Source organism: Lutjanus erythropterus, chromosome 11 (assembly GCF_056507025.1).
Source record: "Lutjanus erythropterus isolate fLutEry1 chromosome 11, fLutEry1.hap2, whole genome shotgun sequence".
NCBI classification, from domain to species: Eukaryota; Metazoa; Chordata; class Actinopteri; order Lutjaniformes; family Lutjanidae; genus Lutjanus; species Lutjanus erythropterus.
In genome coordinates this window covers 17,710,116-17,731,866 of record NC_139327.1, presented here as the reverse complement: position 1 = coordinate 17,731,866, position 21,751 = coordinate 17,710,116, and the positions used below count along the sequence as shown (strand labels likewise).

Below are 21,751 nucleotides of genomic sequence, written 5' to 3'. Positions count from 1 at the left end.
CTGCCACAGACAAAGACCTTTTAACAATTTCTCATTGCGTTTTTATCAGCAGTCATTATCGCTATCGTTGTCAGTGGGAAAGAAATCAGAGCCTAAGCGTGTGTGTAAGCCAAAGCAGCAGGAGCGTGTGAGTACCAAGCCACTGGTCACCTCTGTAGCTTCCCCTCGCCCCCGTCACAGCCTTTGCTCAGCTCCTGGTCAACTACAGCGTCTCTCTTCTTCTGTCGAGAAGCCACTGCTCTCTGTCACAGATGCACACCATTGCTTTATTTTGTTTATGCACCACCATGTGGTTTTTGTTGCTGTTTAAAAGCATGATGCAGATTCATGAACAGATTGTTTTCATGAATCAGTCTGCTGTTGTATATGTGCTCATTTTGACCAGGACAGGAGTGACTGTAAATGTGAAGCCCAAAGTTGTAAATGTGGTGATACTTGTAGCTGTTCAAAGCCAATTTACATGTGGTCTGTTGTAGTCTTTCCCCATACTCTGTGATGAGTGTGAGAGTCATTTGTAGGACGGAGATTTGGGGTGGAAAAAAGATGAACACAAAGGTCTCCCTGGCAGATAAAGCTTTCTACTACTGTCACAATTGATCCTAATTCCCACCCCTTTGGAACCTCTGTCAACTTTCACTTTTCCTGTTTCTGGTACCGAGATATGTTCTACACTATGCTTGTCTATGGTGAAAAGAAAACTGCATTTTGAAGATTGTTAAATGGATGTGACTTTGGGACCTGCATAAGTGACATTTTGTCACATCTTCAGTTAGCTAATGTTAGCAGAACACTAGCTAGGCTAACCCTGATGTTCTTACCCTAACCTATACCCATACTGCTCATGCCTAAATCCACTAGAACCCAACCCTAATGACTCAACCCAATGAAGGCAACAACTACTAGCCAGTCAGAGTAGGGCAGGGCATGACTTAACCATCCCAGGATTTATTTTTTTTGCATGTAATAGCTAATATTAGCAAAACACTAACTAGTTTGTCTATGTCAAGGTACCTTAAGTTAGCTGGCGTTTTACTAATATGACACTGTATATGTCACTTTTCACATCCTCCAGCAACATTTTTTAACCATCTTCAAATTTTGATTTTATTTTAACATAGACAAGCCTATCACACAGCATAACTGAGTACAGGAAACTGGAAAGAAGAAAGTTGATGATGTTCTGCCGGGTACCAGGCTTGCTCAATTGTTACTGGAACATATAGCAAAAAGGGGTGGGACTTAGGATTGATTACTTGAGTGTTTTAAGACATCCTGTTGTCTGTGGATTTCGTTTTTAAGATTTGTATCATAAATTAAAGCTAGCATACTTATTCTAAGAGATGTGGAGCATTTAAGGCTGTAGATCGTAATCCTGTATTTGAGTGTGTTTGTGTATGTTTTTGTCTGTCTGTGTTACAATGTAGATTATCATTTATTCATTTATAGTTGCTCAGTTAAATAGAGAACTATCTGAAGAGGCAAAGATTATCTTGTATATCCAAACAAATCTGATATCAGGCTCTTTTGATTATTCTAGAAAATGTAACTATCCATGTTCAGTATAGCTTGCATGTCTTCATATGTGTAGTTATTTTAATTACATTTCTTACACACATGAGTGACTGTAATTGTCCTGTTTAATATCAGTGTACTGTGTGATTATGTGGACTTTCCAAACCCACGCTATGCTGTTACAAGAGGTAATCATACAGTGCTGTCAAAGCAAGCGTCATCATGGCTTTTCATGTATGGTTGTGAATGGCTGCTTTGCTGCCCGCTGCGTCCATCCAACCGCATGTTTTTCTGCCTTCTCACCACCATTCGTGTTCTGGTTTCAACCACAGGGCTCAGAGTCTGAGTCGGTGAACGGACCGGGCAGGGACAGTGGGCTGGCATCCTCTCGCCTCGAGCCGTCTGCCACGTTACCGAGCAGGGGCGGAGCAGAGTCCGAGCCAGAAACAATGGAGGGGATGCTCTGTCGAAAACAAGAGATGGAGTCCCACAGCAAAAAGGCAGCTACCAGGTGAGGGTTGTTATGGGGCGAGTTGGCCAAGTGATTATATTAGAGAGGGCAGATAAAAAAAAGATTTGATTTTAGTTAAAATTATTATTAATTGATTGATTGCTGGAAAACTAAGTCAGTTTTGTCTCGTCTGTCAAGTCATAATAACAAATGTATTATCTCTCTGCCTGTCAGGACAAGATATACTGTAAAACTACTGCTGTTAAATCTGTTATATCTTTTAATAGTTGTGTGTTGCAGTGTCACTACTTGTCTAAGGCGTATATATCAGTGAATGGGTGAACCAGTACATTTTCAACATTTTAATTACCAGACAAGTTGTGGGTGGGGAATTAGGGAATTAGGGTGAAGCTTCTTCCCATTAAGAGAGACACTGTACGAATTAACGCACAAGGCACAACAGCGTAACTTCATAGATTACTTAAATCTCCAGACACGGCAACAGGATCAGTCAGGATCCAATGTTAATTAATGCCCTATGCTCCTCTACACCTCCAAAACATCACACACTGTCCAGGTTCATATAATGAAATTGTTTGAAGTCAGTCGTTTTCCTGATAGCTGCTGTCCTCCAGCTGTCTAAGAACATTAATTTGAGAAGCTAGGCATTTAATTGTGTTTCTTTTGGAGAGTTTCCTCTGTCCTGTCAAGATTATACTATATGTATGTCTAAGTGTATTTATATATATGCAGTATATGTGTGTATCTATGCTGCTCCTAAGCCTGTTTCTTTGCTCCCATAGGTCCTGGCAGAACGTGTACTGTGTTTTAAGAAAAGGAAGTCTTGGTTTCTATAAAGACGGAAAGAGTGCTAGCAATGGCATTCCATACCACGGAGAAGTACCCATCAGCCTGGGAGAGGCCGTGTGTGAGGTAGCCCATGACTATAAGAAGAGGAAACATGTATTCAAGCTCAGGTGAGATGAGACTTGACAACGAAATCCTTAAAATGTTTTAAAAATGTTTTAAATTCACATTTAATAATATTTAATAATATTGGAAGGCTCTGAAATAATTTTTATAAAGTGCTGTATTGGTGGTATAAACTGGTCCAAAATGCACTCCAAGTGCAAGAGTTTAATTCAAATGTCTCTGTTACTCAGTTACAATCTTGTTTTTGTTTTTGCTAATAAACATGGACAACTGTTATTTAGCTTTAACTTTGCCTTATAATTTGTAATGTGCAAAATTGGCCTCAAATTTAATTAAATGATGGCTTTAAAAAGTCTTGTATTTAACTTGCTGATACCTGTAAACACCCTGCTAGTGAGATGTATTAAGACTTAAAAAACCTATCCATGACTAATGGTTTTCCTCTTCAACACTGTGTCTGCAGGCTAGGGGATGGAAAAGAATACCTGTTCCAAGCAAAGGATGAGGTGAGATGTATAGAACAAATAAATAAATATAAGTGACATTTATGTCAGCAATGTTTTCTGCCTGGATGGTTGAGTAAAATAAAAAATTTTGACTCTCCCAAAGGCGGAAATGAGCTCCTGGATTCGTTCCATCCTCGGTTCCATTCCATCAGGATCAGGAGACTCGCCTGGCGGTCCACGGGCGCTCAGCCGTGCCATGACGATGCCTCCCATCTCCCCCAGCTCAGGTGACGCCGGAGGCGTTACCATGCGCAACAAAGATGGCAAAGAGAAAGATCGCGAGAAGAGATTCAGCTTCTTCGGCAAGAAAAAATAGAACACTTGTAAAACCATCAATGGAAGCTACATTTGTCAGAATTTCAACAGACTGAAACGGGCAGAAAGGAAAGTACAAACAGGTCACACAAACACACTGCTCTCAGCGCAGGCCCCAAGGAATTTGTCGACAGCTGCTGTATGTGGCTTACAAAGAACTTTCTTTCTTTTCTTTCTTTCTGATTCTCTTCCTCGCCAGTTTTATCCATCATTTACTTTTTCGTTCTCACCCAACATATAATTCACATTTAGCTGCACCCAACAACGAAAGCCCTCATCCAACTTCAGGTAACTTCAGCCAACCAGCAGAGTTTATCAGTCTGAGTCAGTAGCAGGTGTGGTTGGCGTTAGCAGGGATCAGTTCAGTTTCAGTCCACCCAAAACGGCTTCATCGTTTAGCATGAATAATTTCTCCTCAGTGTGTCTTAATGAGCAGAGCCGTTTTGATGCTGCATCGCTAATACAAACAATGGATGGTGGCTTTCCATTGCGGTGCACTCTGGTTTTATTTCCTCTCTTTTATGTACTCTCTCTTTGGGAAGGATCACATCAAGTCTCTTTCTGTTCTTAGTATTGATGTTATTAACCTGACCAATATTATTGCTGTTATTATGATCATTATTATTATTATTATTATTATTTATCATTTTGCTATTGCTGGTTTGAGAAAACAAACTAATTAATTTGACAGTAGATAATCTTGATTCATGTTGTGGAGAGAAACAAATTTGGTTCAACTAGTGCAGAATGTTGGGCTTGCCCTTGTATGTATTTTTTTTTTTTTTTTTTTTTTTTTTAGGAATGACAGTTTATGAGGTGTTTTGAGAAAAAAAAATAAAGCTCATTAAATTTTAGCAGTGTGCAGTAAGTGATCACAAGTTTCATTGGGAAAATGATATATATATATATATATATATTTAATAAGTGGTTTTATTTTTTATTTTATCTCTAATTTTGCCTGTATTTGATTCTTTTGAGTGATCTTTTCTGCTTGATTTTCAACTTTCTTTTTTTTCTGTACAAAGCAGAGAAGATTAGTTTTCTAGTGTGTGTGCGTGTGTGTATGCGTGTGCGTGCGTGTGAGTTGTGGTGCTGTGGATTTTGCACGTTTATGTTATTCCTGATCAAACGTGGCCAGATGAATGCTGCTTTTCAGTCCGCAATCGTAGACGAAAACCAGACACACAAAAACACAACATAATCAATTACTGGAATGATTTCATAAAACAAGCTTTTCTTTGCTTTTTTTGGTTTTTATTCTGTGTAAGCTTGACATTACCAATGAAGTTCCTCCAGGTGATTTCTTTATTATTTCTGTTTTAGTCTTCTCTAATATCTATTTCCGTTCTCTATCTACTGGTGTGAAGGCACGGGGGGGCAGTTTGTAGATTTAAAAATAAGCTGAAGCACATTTTCCATGGCAGACTGCGGGGACGCGAGCAGGACAGACGGACAGCTGACAGGTCTCATTACAGGTGACGTGAGGGGTGTGGAAGTAAGATTGGATAGGCAGCGAAGACGAGCGCAACAGAGAGAGGTGTACTGAGCCTTACTTGAACCCACTACAGATACATGGAACCCCTTTTTACAAACCCACCCTCCATTCGAACAGTCTTAAAGGAAGCTTGTTAAAAATGTGCCCTGTGGCAATGATCTAATGTATGTCAGTGGATTATATGAATTGACATGGATTGGAGTAAACATGGAAAGCAGAGAGGAAGAGTCCTCTCTTAGATGAACTTGTGCTCTTGCATTTGTGGCATGATTTCATGTAGGTTTTTACTTGTATGTGTCTTATTGTTGCCATCTATTCTGTGTGTACTCTGAAGATCACTTCATAATCAGGGTTGGAGATAATTAATCATGTAATTGGCATTTATGATAATCTAAAACAAGATAATGGCAATCTAATATAGTAAATGTAAAAAGAAACAGTTTTTCTTGTAGTTTCCTCAAATTCTGGCATTTACAGTACATTGTGAGATTGTAGGCAGTAGTGCAATTATATAAGTATCTTGAGACTTGTAGTCAGTCACTTAAAGCTGCTGCGAGGAGTTTTAACTGGTTATGAAATTAGTAACTGATGACTCTGTATGACCTACAAGAGTTAAAAAAGACCATCAGCAAGAACATTGGCTATTTCTGTACAGTTATTCTTAATAGCTGCCACTGGATTGGATTTTCCATGAAACCAGATGACACAAGTGTTTAGATTAGGCAAATTAACAGTGAGTAGTATTTTAGCCAGTTAAAAAGAAACAAGACAATGGCATTTTATTCACATGATTTCATTTTTATGTTATGTTTTGTGGTTATTACAGAGGAGACATTACCACTTTTGTCCATAGAGGCCTCCAAAATCAACAGGATAGGAAATAGGAAAATTCCTTGTAGTAGCTTTAAATCCAAGTGTTAATTTGCCTTCTCAAACTGCCAAAATGCAACAGAAAGTTACTGGATAACAATTCTGAATTATGTATTTTCTTAAAACTAGGTTGCAAGTAATCAATTATATGTAATTTATTACATCTTTAAAGTAGTTCCTTAAAGCTGGTAATTGCCTGGATGTGTATACCAAGCCTGGAGGGCTGATTTAACCATTAAAGACTTTGGATTGGTTCGACAGTCCAGGTTTTTCTCAGTTCTCCATTTGTTTCCATCCAGTTTTAGCAATGAAAGCTAGGAGACAATCTTCAAGTCTCTATCGAGTGAAGCATTAAGAGACTGAGTTGTGAGTCTAGGGCTGATTAGTCCACAGGAATGTCACACCAAACAGCTGTGACAACACAAACAGCTGGAAGTAAACTTGTATTTGTGGTTTAAACAGGTTGGCCTTATTTTCCAGCCCCAAATTAACGTGGAGCCGGTGGTCTACTGCTCAAATGAAAGACCCCTCCTAGTCAGAAGAGAAATATCTGAATGAACTGGGTTCAGTTGACCTGATTGAACTGACTGCCTTGTCTCTGTCAGTGGGACTTTGTATCTCGGGTGTGTGATGGAGCTCCTAGTTTAAGTAGCCTTAAAGCTACAGTCTAGGGGCAAAGTTAATAAGGTCATTGCATACATAAGTGAGCCAACGCAGTAAATGTACATTGTGCACAATTTTCGAATGGAGGAGTCATTCTTCCCCGGTGGATGTGCTGTTTTTAGCAACTACCTTTTCCTCTGCTCTGTACATCAGACGCAGCCTCCGGTCGATGTTAGGGAGTTCAAGTTTTAACACAGTGTATTTTCTTATCAGCTCATTTGAATGTGAATGATTCAAATTAGTTTGGCCAAATTGGTCATGTGAAGCAAAAATACTTCTCATACTTGACATATACTGTACACGAGCTCTCTATCTCTTTCACACACACATCCACACATTAATACTGTACTGTATATTTAATGCAGAATGACCCTGGCAAATCCAGTCTTGTGGAAATGGTCCTCAGCTGGCTGTGATTCGATGTTGCATCCTTTTAAAATAAACATTGTGCTACTTACTGGTGAGCTTTGGCCAGAACATGGAAAAGTATGTATTATTGATGTCAAAGAGATGAGTTTTTGGTTATGAGAGTACTTGAAACAATGGAGTACTTAATGAAGAAGAAGAAAAAACAACTTTTACTTGTTAAGTATTAGATATGAGTGAAAACAGACTGGTGACAATTTGAGCTTCCTTTTTTAGAAGAAGGCAGGGTATTTGCTGTCTAGTGGGAGCTTGTATTTTTTCATCCAGTGGTCTGTCTTGCAGCATTTGATAATAAGCCTGTCCACCTACCTTCATTTTCTCATTACTTTTGACGAATGTCTGTTCCTTCCTCTGTAATTCAGAGTTGTTAATACCACTACTATTATTAATTGCTATTATTACATTATTGCTACTGTTGTTACTATTACTACTACTGTTACTAATGCAACTTATTGCAAAAATTATAACTGCTGTCCATTTTCAGGTACGTGTCTGTAATACCAGACCCTTCCACACGATGTCAGTGTGCTGTGGAGCATTTTCATTACAAATCGAAAAATAATGTTTGTTGACTTGTGTATCTACATCTAATATTAGGAATAATAAAACATGGTTTAATCAAAATCATGAGACTGTTGTGTTTTTTTAATGATTCAGAATAAAGGGTGGCCACTGATGCACAAGAGAGAAGAAGCTGGATATTTTTTACAGCAGCCATATTGACATGAAATAGTGGAGTAAACACAGATGTTACCAATGATACTATTTAAGGTTCCTTTCAGATCAAACAGAGTCAGGGTGCTGCTGTTGGGCATGTTGTCTGATTAAAGGCTCTGCCACACTAAATGGAACAGGGCCTTAATTAGTATTATTGGTAACACCTGTGTTTATCCTACTATTTCACATCAGTATGCCTTCCATGAAAAAGATCAGTTGATAAATGTGTAAAAAATGAAGATTTTTCATCTGTGACTCAAACTGTGTATTTATCACATTATCCTTCAAAAATGTGGTCAAAACATTAATGATTGGGATTTCATAATAAAGTGTTGTTATCAGTATCTTTTTTCCCAGAAAATGCAAATTACTTCAATAGATTTTTGAATTTTGAGCCCATTCAACCTCTTTTTAAAAACAAGAATTTTTTACCAACTAATAATGTTTTGTTGAGATTGCTGCTTTTCTTCTTTTGATAAACTTGAATCTTTGAGTTTTAGAAACCCTTCTTATTCCTTCTTGTTTTACAGTGTAAGTGACCCAAACCATCAGATAAAATAACATTTAAAAACATAAAATAAAAAAATAGAATAAACCAAGGAATAAACAGTCTCATTAAGGGGGTGTCAGTATAAAACTTTTTAGCTTCCAGTAAATGTACATGCACTGAAAGAACAGAGTGAGGTCGTAATTTGATACAAAAACTAAAAATAAAAAATGAAAATATTATTGATAGGCTCTTTGTGTATTCACATAGCATGGATGAAGAGGATGTGGGAAAGATGTCTGGTGCAGTGCTGCCATCAAGAATGAATTAATGATGCAACTGCAGTAAATGAGATCAAGGATGATGGAGTAATGACTAACTTACAGGAGGTTTGTGATGAATCAGTGGATGCTGGGAAGGATGTCATCATCTACAGAGCAGAGTAAACCCTCAGTGAGTGTATTGTTAAGAGAAATCTGAGCCTTAGTATCATCACAGTGGTTCTAATCTCTATACTGGAGGCTGGAAAATGAGGAGAGGATGAGGATGGTGGTCAACAACCTCTGAAAATAATGAGCCACCAAGATAAAACAATCTGAGAGTTTATATTTAAAAATGAACATAGGAGGAACATCTCGTCCACATATTTGAAGCAGTTAAACTTGGCCTGTGCAGTTCTGATATGAGACGTGAAAAGTCACAAAATTAAAAAAAATGTATTTTGATGTGAATAATGAGGAATTTAATTTAGGAAAACCAGTGAAAGCCAGTGAATCCAAATGTTAGAATTCACAGTTAAATCTTTCAGATTAACCACAGCTTGGAATTTGGTTGTAAATGTAATTTGGTATCAGTCTAACAACAGCCAAGGCTGGGCAGTTTTATTTATAAAGCACAATACATACTCAGATGTACATTCAAATGAAGGACAAAAATGATAAAAGCATAAGTTAAATAAATAAATACATTAAAATATATTACGTGAATGAAATGAAAAACAATTTCTACGTTTACATTCATTTACTTATTCCTTTAGTTCTACATTTATTTGCTTGTTTGACGATTTCTACATTTATTTATGCATAAATAAATGCTGGCAGAGGTTAAATTGTCAGCTCTTTCTTTTCTCATTGGTTGTTGCTCTAAAACATTTCGAACTTTTCTGTGCATGAAATGTGCTGATACATATATTATTTTTCTGAGGGATAATTTATCATAAATGCATACAGGCTGCTGAGGCTAACACTTTTATGGAAATAATTGTTAGATTTGCAGCTTTATACGAGAACATATCTGCCAATGCCACAAGGCCACCAGTAGAGGGCGCTAGTTTAAAGGTTCCTGCTGTATCTGCCTGTGAGTCCTGACTGAGGGCACACGTCGCCCACGGCAGTTTCCCCGTGTATCAGAGCAAGATGGCAGCTGTTGTTGAGAATGTTGTCAAACTGTAAGTGTTGGACTTTTCTACACACCTTACACCCGGCTAGTTGACACACACCGCGCTCACATCCTAACGGCTGTATGGTCACACAGCCACCGGTCGTGTCTGCAGCTAGCTTAGCAACATTTACACTGACTTAGTGAAGGTTAGCCAGCGTTGTGGGACCGTCGTGTGTGTTCACATCCTGGAATGGAAGTGTAAGTTAGCAGACACGCAGCTGACGTTTCTCAAACATGAATCACGAGCCTGTGTAACAGAAGAGGCGTCGGTTTAACTGTAAATGTATTTATATAGATATTAATGTGACTTGTTGTATCTTTGTAGCCTAACAGCTAACGCTGGTGCTAACGACAGATGAGTACAGCAGCTAGGTGGCTCACACGCTAACAAGCTAAAGAGTGTAAACGTTGTTAGCGCAGGCTGATTGCTGCTGTGGAAACTGGACAGATAGTTTAGAATGAATGAAAGACCACTCCTGTCATGTTGAGACCCCCAGGTTCACACACACTGTAGCTAACACATTTATAATTCGTTTAAAACAACTCTGTGGAAGTTAAAAGTTTTTTACTGACCCGTACCCGTTTGTTAACTTGCTTCAACTTGAGCTATCTTTACCTGCCAAGGTGTTGAGGTGACTGATGTTTTATGGTAATTACAAGCAATTGTCTGATCCCTTAGTATCCATGGTAATATATGAAACCGTTAAAAGTCTTCTGACAGCTTCATAGATACAACTTTCTTCTGAACTTTTTTGAACTTTTACAATCCTTATTTGTGTCGCTTCTTGCCAACTCTTTAATTAAATGTTCTTGAGGAAATGTAAAACCATAGTATCCCAGTATAAGACAGAACTAAAGATGAAGTAGAAAGTAATATTCGAGGAATTTAAATGAGAAATATTCAGATACATGGCAATAATTCACACTGGCTGGTTATAATTATTTTATTTGTTATAAACCCTCACAGTTTGGAACAGTTTTCCATGATAATAGACTTTTTTTCCACAGCAGCCATATTGATATGAAATGGCACAGTAAACACAGGTGTTACCAATGATACTAATTAAGGTTTTGATTCACTCAGGTCATACAGTTAGGATGCTGCTATTGTTGGCTCACTGGAAAGACTCTGCCATACTAAATGGAATGGGATCTTAATTAGTATCATTGGTAACACCGGTGTTTGAGCTGCTATTTTGTATCCATATGTCTGCCATGAAAAAGTTATATATTCTCCCATTTCCTGTCCAGGCTTTACCGAATAACAGATATGTAATGCAGACAGGTTTACAACATGATGTAAAAAATTATTACATCAGTACGTGAAATGACAACTGTCAAACAGCTGATTTAAACTTGCATGCAATTGGATATACAGCATAATGTTATCTTACTCATGTTCAAGTTTGTTTATGTGCCCATACGTAGTATACAGGGACATGGACACAGGCATTTTACACACAAGTTTGAAGTGCAGTGTGAATATACCTGTAGGCCTATGTAAATGCAGTGAACAGTGTAACAAAATAAATAATGCAATGAGTCAAGTAAAACAGTGAGATTACCACAGTGTTGGGAATAGGGACAGGAATCGAGAACTGGTTCCAAATGGACCGATCGACTGGAATCGTTTGCCTCTGATCTCATCATTGCTATAGCTTCTTTTCCTCTCTTATGTCTTAACACTTAATCAAACTGATTAATTTAAATGCTGCTGAACATAAAAAAAGAATGGTGACGCGCTGTATAACATTTGCATTATTGAGGTTTGTGCGGTCTGACTGCTGGGATTTTGCGATGTGGTTTGTTTGTCTTATCATCATCATCATTTACAAATGAGATCACCTAGAGACTGGAATTTTTTTTTTTTTTTTTTTTTTTTGAAGTTTACACTGCTGGAAACCTGTGACAAGAAGGAGTCGTTTGTTTTTTATATCCATTTTTATGCTGTGTTTAGACCTCAGAGATAATAAAACAATAAAAGAGTTGCGTTGATGCTGAAAACCCGTGTAGGGCTACTTTATTCACACAGAAAATTGGTCACGTCAATGAAGAATTGGACGAATAAGCAGAATAAACAATGACATTGGTATCAGTAAAATTTTATAAATTGCTATCTTAATGTTACTGTTACTGGAAAATGCCTTGCCTCAAGCCACCCTGACTTTCACAACAGTTGCAGTTATTGGATGAGAAGACTATTTCTTTTCAATCCCTCTGCTCCTCTCCACTCAGGGATTTGAAGAAGTGGCAACGTGTCATGAGCCTGTTTGTCTCAGGAGATGCAGCCCTTCGCTTTCCTAAAAGGGAATAAGCACACAGCACTATTTGAGTGTGTTTATGTTGAAAACACAACACACTTGTGACTGTGCTGACTGCTGAGCTCTTTGTTGTTGATGTACCAACAAAAGAGCACCTGCTGTTGCACTTTCACTAATGATTCAGTCTGAAGTACAAAGACATTGTCTAGTGAGTGAGCTGTTTTTCTAAGATGGCAGCACAGCAGAGACAGACAGCAGGCTTTAAACTAAACTGAGGGAGAGGCTTCAGAGTTTGAAGTAAGACCGCACTGGTTTTGAAATGGATTTTTGTCTAAGACCTCACAAGCATGTGGCTCTGGTTTTGTTGTGTCAGGTTGGGAGAGCAGTATTACAGAGATGCCATGGAGCAATGTCATAACTACAATGCCAGGCTCTGTGCTGAGAGGAGCGTCCGAATGCCGTTCCTCGACTCTCAGACTGGTGTGGCTCAGAGCAACTGCTACATTTGGATGGAAAAGAGACACCGAGGACCAGGTGAGACACAGAAACGTGTAATGTGCCACAAAAATGCACTGTAAGCCTCCCTACATGTTTTTTGGATCTGTTCAGGAGCTTAAATCTTACAATGGAAAATTGTCTTCGAAAGTGTTTTTCAGAGAGTTTCTAAATGAATGAATGAATGAAGAGGGATATGTACAAAATGTACAAAAAAGATGGTGTGTTTGAGCTTCACTTTAGCTGAAATTGGCTTGTTAGCATCCATATTACCATCCTCTCTTCATTGTTTTTGTAAAACTTTTGGTAAAACTTTGAGTCAGAGTCAGTGTAAGTCGTTACACTGTCATAACCATGACATGACACTTTGAAATAAAGTGTTTCCAAACTTTTTGAAAGAGCTAAAAAAAAACACTATGAAGGGAAAAACAACTTAATATCATGCAAAAGAGACAAATGCAGCACACAAACTTTTCACTGAAATATGATTGAATCAATCTTGCAGTTAACCCTCTTCTTTTTAAATGAGAAGACTGTTATTCTAACAAGGCAAAAGCTATTTTGACCAAACTGAAGAACAGATGTAGATTTTTGTCAGAAAGCTTAATTTAAATAGGTTCAGTGTTACATAGCTGGATCTGTTCTGATGTCCTCAGGCATGGCTCCAGGGCAGCTCTACACCTACCCATCCAGGAGATGGAGGAAGAAACGGCGATCTCATCCTCCAGAGGACCCCCGGCTCATCTTCCCTCCTGTCAAGTCAGGTACTGTGATGCTTTCTAGACAAACTGTGATATGTGTCGTAGTCTTATATTAATTGCTCATTAATGACAGGTTTTTCTAATGTGTGTTTTATTGATAGAGGCAGACATAGGAATGAAGAAGGACACTCTGTTATCAGCGGATGGCAGCAGCCTGGAGGCTCTGCTGAAGGGTGACTCCTTGGAAAAACGGACGACCACGGAGCTCCGAGGGTCTGAGGAGGACTCGAACCAGAGCGACTACACTGGAAGCCTCAACCCCGCCACGCGGATCAGAAAGGTTCTTGCTTTTTTCAGTATAAGAAGGCAAGAAAATGATTTGATTTCCCAGTTGTTTGCCTCTTTTTCTCATTGCATCATTGTCTCAACATAGAGAATCCTCGAGCCAGATGACTTCCTGGACGACCTGGATGACGAAGACTATGAAGAAGACACACCCAAAAGAAGAGGCAAAGGGAAGGGGAAGGTGAGTCACTGCTGTGAACATGAATACACTTTCTTGAAAGTCATCCCAACTGTTTGTGTGTGTGTGTGTGTGTGTGTGTCCCACCCCAGTCGCGATTCTTTCTTGAAATATTATATAAATAATTGAGAACTTAAAAACCAATCGTCAACATAATGATTGCCTGTAAAAAAAAAATATTTACGTTCCTTACGGTTAAACCAATTGGATGGTAAAACTTAAGTTTTGGTGAGGATGGCTGAAGATGATCTGACTGGTACCTCCTGGCTCAAAGCATTTTGGCTTCTGTGAAGTTGAAGGGAAAAGGGAAGTTGCTTCTAACTAACTAATATAAAATATTTTGTGAGCACAACAAACATGAGACACCATATTTCACGTTTCCACCTGAATTTTGATGAAATCGGTTGTAGTTAGTGATGGGAATCCAGAACCAGTCCGGTCTGATCCATCAAAACTGCGTGTCTCAGAGCTTATTAATAGCTTATTATAGCTTATTAATTCCTTTTATCGATGTTGGCATGTTTTGCTAGTTGCACAGTCCAACACAATGACATCAAACTCATGCAGCTGGAAACTTGCAACAAGAAGGAGCCATTGCAGAGAGGAAGAAACAGTCCAAAGCATGGCTTCTTTTTATGAAAAAGGATGACCACAGTCTTAGCTGTAATGTCTGAAAAATGATGATTTCAAGTAAAGGAGGAACACCAGTAACATGCTGTAACATCTTTCAACACAACGTTGGCTTAAATTCCAGGAATGCCATGTATTTGATACTCCATTGGCTTTCCAACAGATCAGCATGTCCATTACAGGGGAAAATATCTTGTTCTAATAACATTAGCGCCATGCAAGCAGGCTTAGCAGATTTTTCCTCTTATTAAGAAAATCTAAATGAAAACAACACTGTGCAAATCTCATTTCATTCATTTTAAATGATGATTGACTGTTGCTGCAGTCTACAGACTAACCAGCTCCAAATTAGACAGCAGTTAAACAGTGGAGTGTTGGATACCTCATGCATGCCTTTTCTCTACTCTGTTTCTACACTTTGTTCAGACTCATAAAACAGTCATGTTTACGATTAAAAACCTTTTTTCTCACAGAAAACTGATCAGGACAGAATTGCTAATGGTATTGGTATTGATAAAATCAGTTTCCATCCTTAGCTGTAGTTGCTGCCAACCAGAAAACAATGAGAAAGTCAAAACTCCCACACAAATCTGAAAGGATGAAGTGAATCACAAACTCCTGATTGCAGCTTTCATTGCCCAAGACGTGTCGTTGCGAACGAGAGCTTCGCTCACTTTGGAGCCGTGATGCAACATGCCATCTCAACATTTTTTTTAAATTAATTAATTTTTTTGCTTACACAGTGATACTCACACTCTACAAAACCAAAACTTAAGTGATAGAATCACTAAACAGAGTGGGTAGGATACCAGTCTTTATTATTTATTTGTGAATAAGGGCAGCTTTTTATGTTATCAAGTGATTCAGAACTTGCTGAAGTTACTACAAGGATGCTGCTACAGGCACAGTTCTGTTTCTGTTCTTCTTAGTTCTTTATGATACTAAGAAATTTATTTGCAAAATCTTCCAGTTGACAGTTATTGCTACAATTGTATTAATGGAAACAAATGAAGTTAAATTAATATGTTTATTTTAATTATGGATCATTACAAATATCAGGGCATCCACAGGTCCTTAAAAAGTCTAAAATCCAATCATCTCAACTGTAAGCCTTAAAATATCTTACATACAACTTGGACTATAAAGTTAATGTTAGTTTTATAAAGTTGCTATAAATTAAATTGTCTTACTTGATGTGTTTTGGGGAAAAATGTATTAATCACACAACTGTAAAATAAAACCAAAATGGAACCAATAACCACTAATGACCCTCAAGTGTGGAAAGGACATGATATCTAACATTACATATTTGGATTGGTAGATTTCATCAGGAAATCAATTTACATTAATTAATTGATAAGAGATTAATGAACATGTTTTTGGAGGTTACCACTCCTTGTCTGTTGCCTCTAACGGTGTCTGTGTCCTCAGGGTCGAGGAGTGGGCAGTACCCGGAAGAAGCTGGACACAGCGGCACTGGAGGACAGAGACAAGCCGTACGCCTGTGACAGTGAGTCCTGATTGGTAGATGAGTAGAGCATGTGACCTCAGGTTTGAGCTGAGCATCACTGCAGATGTTAAAGGGATAGTTCACCCAAAAATTGAAAATTCAGTCATTATCTTTTCCTTCTTTCATGTTTACCATTTTCTTTCTGCACTTTGTTATACTTCCTAAATTTGATATTTATAAATCCAGTCTGGCTCAGCTGTATTTTTTTTAGTTTGTCATTATGATATCATACATTTCTTTAACTTCAAATCTTTCCATGTGCAGGGGGAGGGGGTGAGATGTTTCTTCCACTTCTTTGGTGTTGTCAGACTGTTATCTGTACTGCTTGATGTGTTTTTTCCTCTTTTGTGAAGCATTTTCACTTTCAGCCGCAGTTCTCAGTAGGGCGGTGCTGACTGTCGGTCTATGAGCCTACTTCTCTGAGACTCTGTCTGTGCTCTCTCTTCTCCTTCTCTTCTCTCTTTCAGACACTATCAAACAAAAGCATATTTCAAAACCTTCTGAAAGAGGTATATTTCTCTCATTCCTTTTTACTCCAGTCTGCCTTGTCTGTTGTCTTCACTGCCTGTTTTTCTTTTTTTCTTTTTTTTCCCGTCTGCGTTACTGAGTAGATTTGCTCTCTGTGTAGTTCAGTCATAGGGTAAATGTTTTGTTCTGCCCAATTGACTTAAATGTAATTAACTAGATTTAGAAAAAGGTCAAGCCCATGTTATTATACACCCCAATTAAATGTAATCAGCCAAAGATATGAGCCGTCTCAGCTTACTGAAGATAAGCTGTGGCCCATGAAAGTAATTTTTTCCCCTCAATCTGGCCCTGAACTTCCCACAGATTTAGATAAGCTAGAAGCTGGAGCCTGCTGCTGTTTTGTTCACTCTGTGCTTTGTCTTTTGTCTCGCTACTTCATGTGTGCAATTGGACTGCATTACAGTTTTTTTCCCTTTATTCCTCTTCACCACCTCTGCACCCTGTGAAGTCTCATTCCACCTTCAGTGTTTTAGAGGGAACGACTGCTTTGGTTTTTAGTCAGTTTTGATGCCTGTTTGACCTTTTTGGGGGGGGGGGGGGGGGGGTTCCAATCTTTCTGCCACTTTGCACACAATCACTTTGCATGTGAGTAGATCTGTCTGTAGCGAAATAGATGCTCTGGAGTGAATTGTCCCAGAGTCATCACTTCCTCAGTTGGCAGTTGAAGTAATATGTTAACCTTTGAGGAACTGAAAATGAGAGAAAGTGTGGAAGTGAAAGAAGAAGTACTTTGTCTTTGGCTGTTATCTTATGACAAACCTCACACACCCCCTGTGACAACAGGCGTACACAGTGGCATCTTTGTCTTCCCTAAAGCCAGTAAGTCTTCCTTACACAGGCCCATTGGCTCCGCTTACCCCACTGATTAATAGACTGTACATTCAGATAGAAAACATAAATATTCAGAACAGTATGGAGCCTTTGTTCAAATATTTGTAATGTCAATCTAGAGATGGATGTATGAAGTCGAATGAGATCAAATGATTACATTTATAAATTTCCATGTGACATAGTCATTAGTCAGACACTGCTGCAATAGTGCTGAAAACTATTGTTGTAAAGGTCACACACCTCTGCAATTATTCAGTGTCTGTTTTACTAACTGCAGACGTGTGGTGCTGACAGTGGCTGAGATCTGATCTGAATGCTGTGGGTAAATACATAGATGCCACAGAGCTCCAGTTAAACAATAGAACAGATAACGACAGCCGTTGCTACATGGACAATATTTCATCATCAAAATGTCAGCCTTCCAGCTTAACTGTTCACATGGACACTAAGTAATGTGATCCAATAAGTTGTTTGTTTACATGCCTCAAACCATTTAATCAGAACAGAACTTTTCTGACATGTGGGTCCGCCTGCTGTGAATCGTCTAATCTGCCGGAAATATGATAGAAGAGAAGTTCTGCCTAGGTTGCAAATTTTGTGCATTTCTTAAGTAGTTGAAAACGTAAACATTCGATTAATCATTAACAATAGGAATGCATGATATGTTTTTTTAACTGATACAATATCCAATAATAACTGTCTTCTCATGGCAGATACTGATAAGATAACTGATAATTTCACATTTGTATTTTAAAAAGAAGTTCATATGGGCGCCCCTATAGCTCAGCTGGTAGAGCGTGCACTCTCTCTCTCCCCCCTTTCCTGTCATCTTCAGCTGTCCTATTGGAATAAAGGCAAAAAGCCCAAAAAATAATCTTAACCTGTAACTTATGCACATCTCAGGGTAATAAAGGCTAAGATGCAGTGAGCAAAGATGGATGATTTAAAGATTCCTTATTAGTAGCTCAGACCAAAACAAATCTAACTGACATCACTGTGATGACAAAAACAAAGAACAGTTCTGACTCTTTAAATTTTCACGTAGTTTTTCCATCATTTAACTTCATAAATATACTTTGGCTTTTGTAGAACGTTTTGTACAGGAATTCAAATTAAATGCTTTGACATAATCTGTCAAGTCAGATAACATTATAGCTGATATTTACCAGCTATAATGTCATTAATATTGAAGCTGTATCGCTGCGACAGTCCAATATCAGCCGATAATTCATCTAGACCAATATTTATCGTGCATCCCTAATTGAGATACAAAACAGATGTTTCTCCCCCCATGCATTCTTGTTCCTTGTCATAACCAGGAACATACATTACCCGCTGCTGACAGTTCAGTTGGAGTTTGTCATACTAGTCGTGGCTAATGTAGCCTCAGAGATGATGAGAAGGTTGCAGGCATAGAATAGATATTGCACAAATGTAATTATATAAACAGATAAAATAGGATTACGTTTGTCTGTATGGGCTTTAAAGTCTGCGTAAAATCATTATGGACATCCTGGACCCTGCTCATGTACAGTATATGAAATTACATTTACATAGGAAACTGTAGGGCTTTGGTTGTTACTTTTAGACTCACTAAATTCTCTGAAGATGACCCTCAAAGGCCCTTTATCATTATAAAAGTCAGACATTAAATCGGAATTATAATAATAATCTGTATGATAGAAATGATACAGTGATAGAAAGTATGGTCTGTTATATCCAGCTTTACTATTAATATCTTTTGTTCAGAGGTAAAAATGATGGCAGATAACAGAACTAGTCAACCCTTCCATCAATCATCCCCCTTCAACATTAATTTTGCATAACATGGACTGAGCTGATGTGTTCATTGTTTTCATACATGCTGTGTTTTCTGGTTTTGGCGGCAGTCTGCGGGAAGCGCTACAAGAACCGTCCCGGCCTGAGCTACCACTACGCCCACTCCCACCTGGCCGAGGAGGAGGGTGAAGAGAAGGAGGAGCTGGAGATCAATGAGCCTCCCCTGCCCATACCCGATGAGCCTAAAAGTAAGGGATCACTCACTGTCTTAAAAAACAAAAATCACACTTAGATGCCGTGTTCAATGTAGGGCTGAACCCCGATGCTCTTCGGATCTTTTCATCTTGTTTCTCAGCTCCAAAGAAAGGACCAGACGGTCTTGCGTTGCCTAATAATTACTGTGACTTCTGCCTGGGAGACTCCAAAACCAATCACAAGACCGGCCAGTCAGAGGAGCTGGTGTCCTGCTCCGACTGCGGACGCTCAGGTACATAAGAAACAGCTGAATGCTTAAGTAGAGTAGAAACAGGAAAAACTAAAGCAAGAGAGTGTTAAACCTTATTCTACCCGCAGGCCACCCCTCCTGCCTGCAGTTCACGCCTGTAATGATGGCCGCTGTGAAGACCTACCGCTGGCAGTGCATAGAGTGCAAGTGCTGCAACATGTGCGGCACCTCGGAGAATGATGTGAGTTTACCTCCAGTCACGTATTGTCTGTATTGCAGTTTGCCTCGAGTCTGATGTGTTAAGTGCACTTGTTTTCCCATTTCTTCAAGGATCAGCTTCTGTTCTGTGATGACTGTGATAGAGGCTATCACATGTATTGTCTCAACCCACCCATGTCTGAACCACCAGAGGGTAAGTGCTACATACATGTTGGATAAAAAGAAGTCAGAACTCAGCAAAGTGGATCAAGACAAGCTATTTTGTGACTGGGATGTATAACTAGCATGCTCAGTAAAAGACAAAGAATACCTGTACCCCAAGTCTTACACTGAAAGCCTGATAGGAGGTTTGAGTAATAGTGGATTTTCACTGCATGGTACAGCTCGGTGTGACTTGACTTGCTTAGAACCTTTAGGAAGGTTCTTTTTTTGGTTTTCTAATTGTGAATAGTACCTGGTATTTTTTTTTTTTTGTATCATCTCAGTTGAAGTTCCAAGGGACCAAAAACTGAATGGTGGAGGGAAAATACTGATTGGCTTAATCATCATTACAATTGTCACATGTACATCAACAGCAGTTTTTTTTATTCACTCGACCCAGTTTTGCTGTGGTCAACTGACGAAGTGCAGCTGTTCCCGTGTTTGGTTGCAGCCTGTTTGTGTCACATTGAAGATGATGTCACAGCAGGTTCACCTGGTGATGCTATGATGATCAGCAACAGAATTATGTTCACATTGAGGGGCTACCAGCTGCAGGGGAAACACGGCATCAAACAGCAGTGATTTCTTTTTTTTTTTTTTAGGCATCAGTATCGACCATTTTACATTGATTTTACATCCTTAACAGCTTCTGAAACTCTATTGTCCTCTTGTAGGAAGGGTTGGGTATCATTTGAAAATATCTTAATATTCAAGTTTCAGTAACAATAACAAGTCACTACCTGAAAAAGTTACAATGTTTTATTTGATCAAAGAATAAATAGGTAAGATTGTGAATCTGATTCGACATTTGATGCCTTTGCTACATGACAGTTTTTGATACTGTGTCCTGTTCACACAGTTCATTCAGTATCAAAAAAGTATTGAGGTTCTGGTTTAATATGCAGCCTTAGGGACTGTGATCACCAAAGCATTTTTTCATGAGGCCAGCATATTTTTTTTAATTATTTGCCATGGGAGCGCTGCACATTTACATACTGCTACAAATGGCAGCAGCGTAACGATGTGCTGAGCATTTATTCTGTGCTAAGAGCTCCACGTTTGGCTTTTGTTTTTCCCTGGTTGCCAAGAATTGAAAAATGTTCAACCTGGGTTAAATTCTGCATTCGTCACTTTTTACTCAACCGTCCAATCACAGTGGAGGAGGGGAGGAACAAAAAGGCCACCACAAACTGTGTCCCACTTGCACCTTGAACCAGGCTCAGTCTAACTTCAGTGTTTAAACCAAACAATGTTACATTTCATGAACCTACATAGAGCGGCAGGTCTATCCTCTCTCCCCACGTACTTTAGCCTTCCCTTCATCCAGAGCCGACATTTTTACATTTGGCATTTCTTGATAACACAAAGTATCTGGAAAATTAGACACTGTGCCTTCAAAGTGCTCTCAGTTGAGTGTTTTTAGAAAAAACACGCTTTGTTGGACACGGCCTCTTTCTTACAGGATGTCTTTCCTTCATAAATCAGTTGGCGTGCTACAGCGCCTGCTTCTGGCTCATGCACAATCATCTTTAAATGTCTGTGACATTAATAGATTGTCTCTGCTATTTTCTCACTCAGGGAGCTGGAGCTGTCATCTATGTCTGGACCTCTTGAAAGACAAGGCATCCATATACCAGAACCAGAACGCCCCACCATCATGATGGCTGCCCTCCCCCCTGCACACACTCATCACTCAACCGTCCTGCAGCAGTATGGTTTACCCTTCAAGATAGATGATTAACTCCTCTGATGAGCTGACCGCGGAGGGAGTGTGTTCAGAACAGACAATAAATTGTGAAAAGGGAATTATCCC

At 38.9% G+C, this 21,751-nt stretch overlaps 2 protein-coding genes across 8 annotated transcripts in view; both read left to right on the top strand.

Moving 5' to 3' along the window:
• sptbn2 (spectrin, beta, non-erythrocytic 2) overlaps positions 1–7,795 on the top strand; it is a 63,944-nt gene extending 56,149 nt beyond the window's left edge. For 2 of the 4 annotated variants that reach the window (XM_084731078.1, XM_084731079.1), the window contains 5 exons: positions 50–127; positions 1,845–2,023; positions 2,767–2,940; positions 3,360–3,402; positions 3,506–7,795. In XM_084731078.1, coding sequence (XP_084587204.1) covers positions 50–127; positions 1,845–2,023; positions 2,767–2,940; positions 3,360–3,402; positions 3,506–3,718 — 687 coding nt within the window. In that variant the 3' untranslated portion in view covers positions 3,719–7,795. The remainder of the gene's footprint in view (positions 1–49; positions 128–1,844; positions 2,024–2,766; positions 2,941–3,359; positions 3,403–3,505) is intronic. The other 2 variants (XM_084731080.1, XM_084731081.1) reach the window with 1 other exon arrangement.
• Positions 7,796–9,717: 1,922 nt separating this feature from the next.
• On the top strand, positions 9,718–21,751 carry dpf2 (double PHD fingers 2). Of its 4 annotated transcripts, none has more exons than XM_084731073.1 (12): positions 9,718–9,822; positions 12,450–12,610; positions 13,228–13,335; positions 13,434–13,612; positions 13,706–13,798; positions 15,857–15,935; positions 16,403–16,444; positions 19,184–19,321; positions 19,429–19,560; positions 19,647–19,759; positions 19,855–19,930; positions 21,517–21,751. In XM_084731073.1, exons 1-12 carry the CDS (start codon positions 9,791–9,793, stop codon positions 21,597–21,599), a joined length of 1,236 nt encoding a protein of 411 aa, XP_084587199.1. In that variant the 5' UTR covers positions 9,718–9,790; the 3' UTR covers positions 21,600–21,751. The 4 variants fall into 4 exon arrangements, with proteins under 4 accessions (XP_084587199.1, XP_084587198.1, XP_084587201.1 ...); XM_084731072.1 differs by having other exon boundaries at positions 19,849–19,930; XM_084731074.1 differs by lacking the exon at positions 9,718–9,822 and adding an exon at positions 9,892–10,013 and having other exon boundaries at positions 19,849–19,930.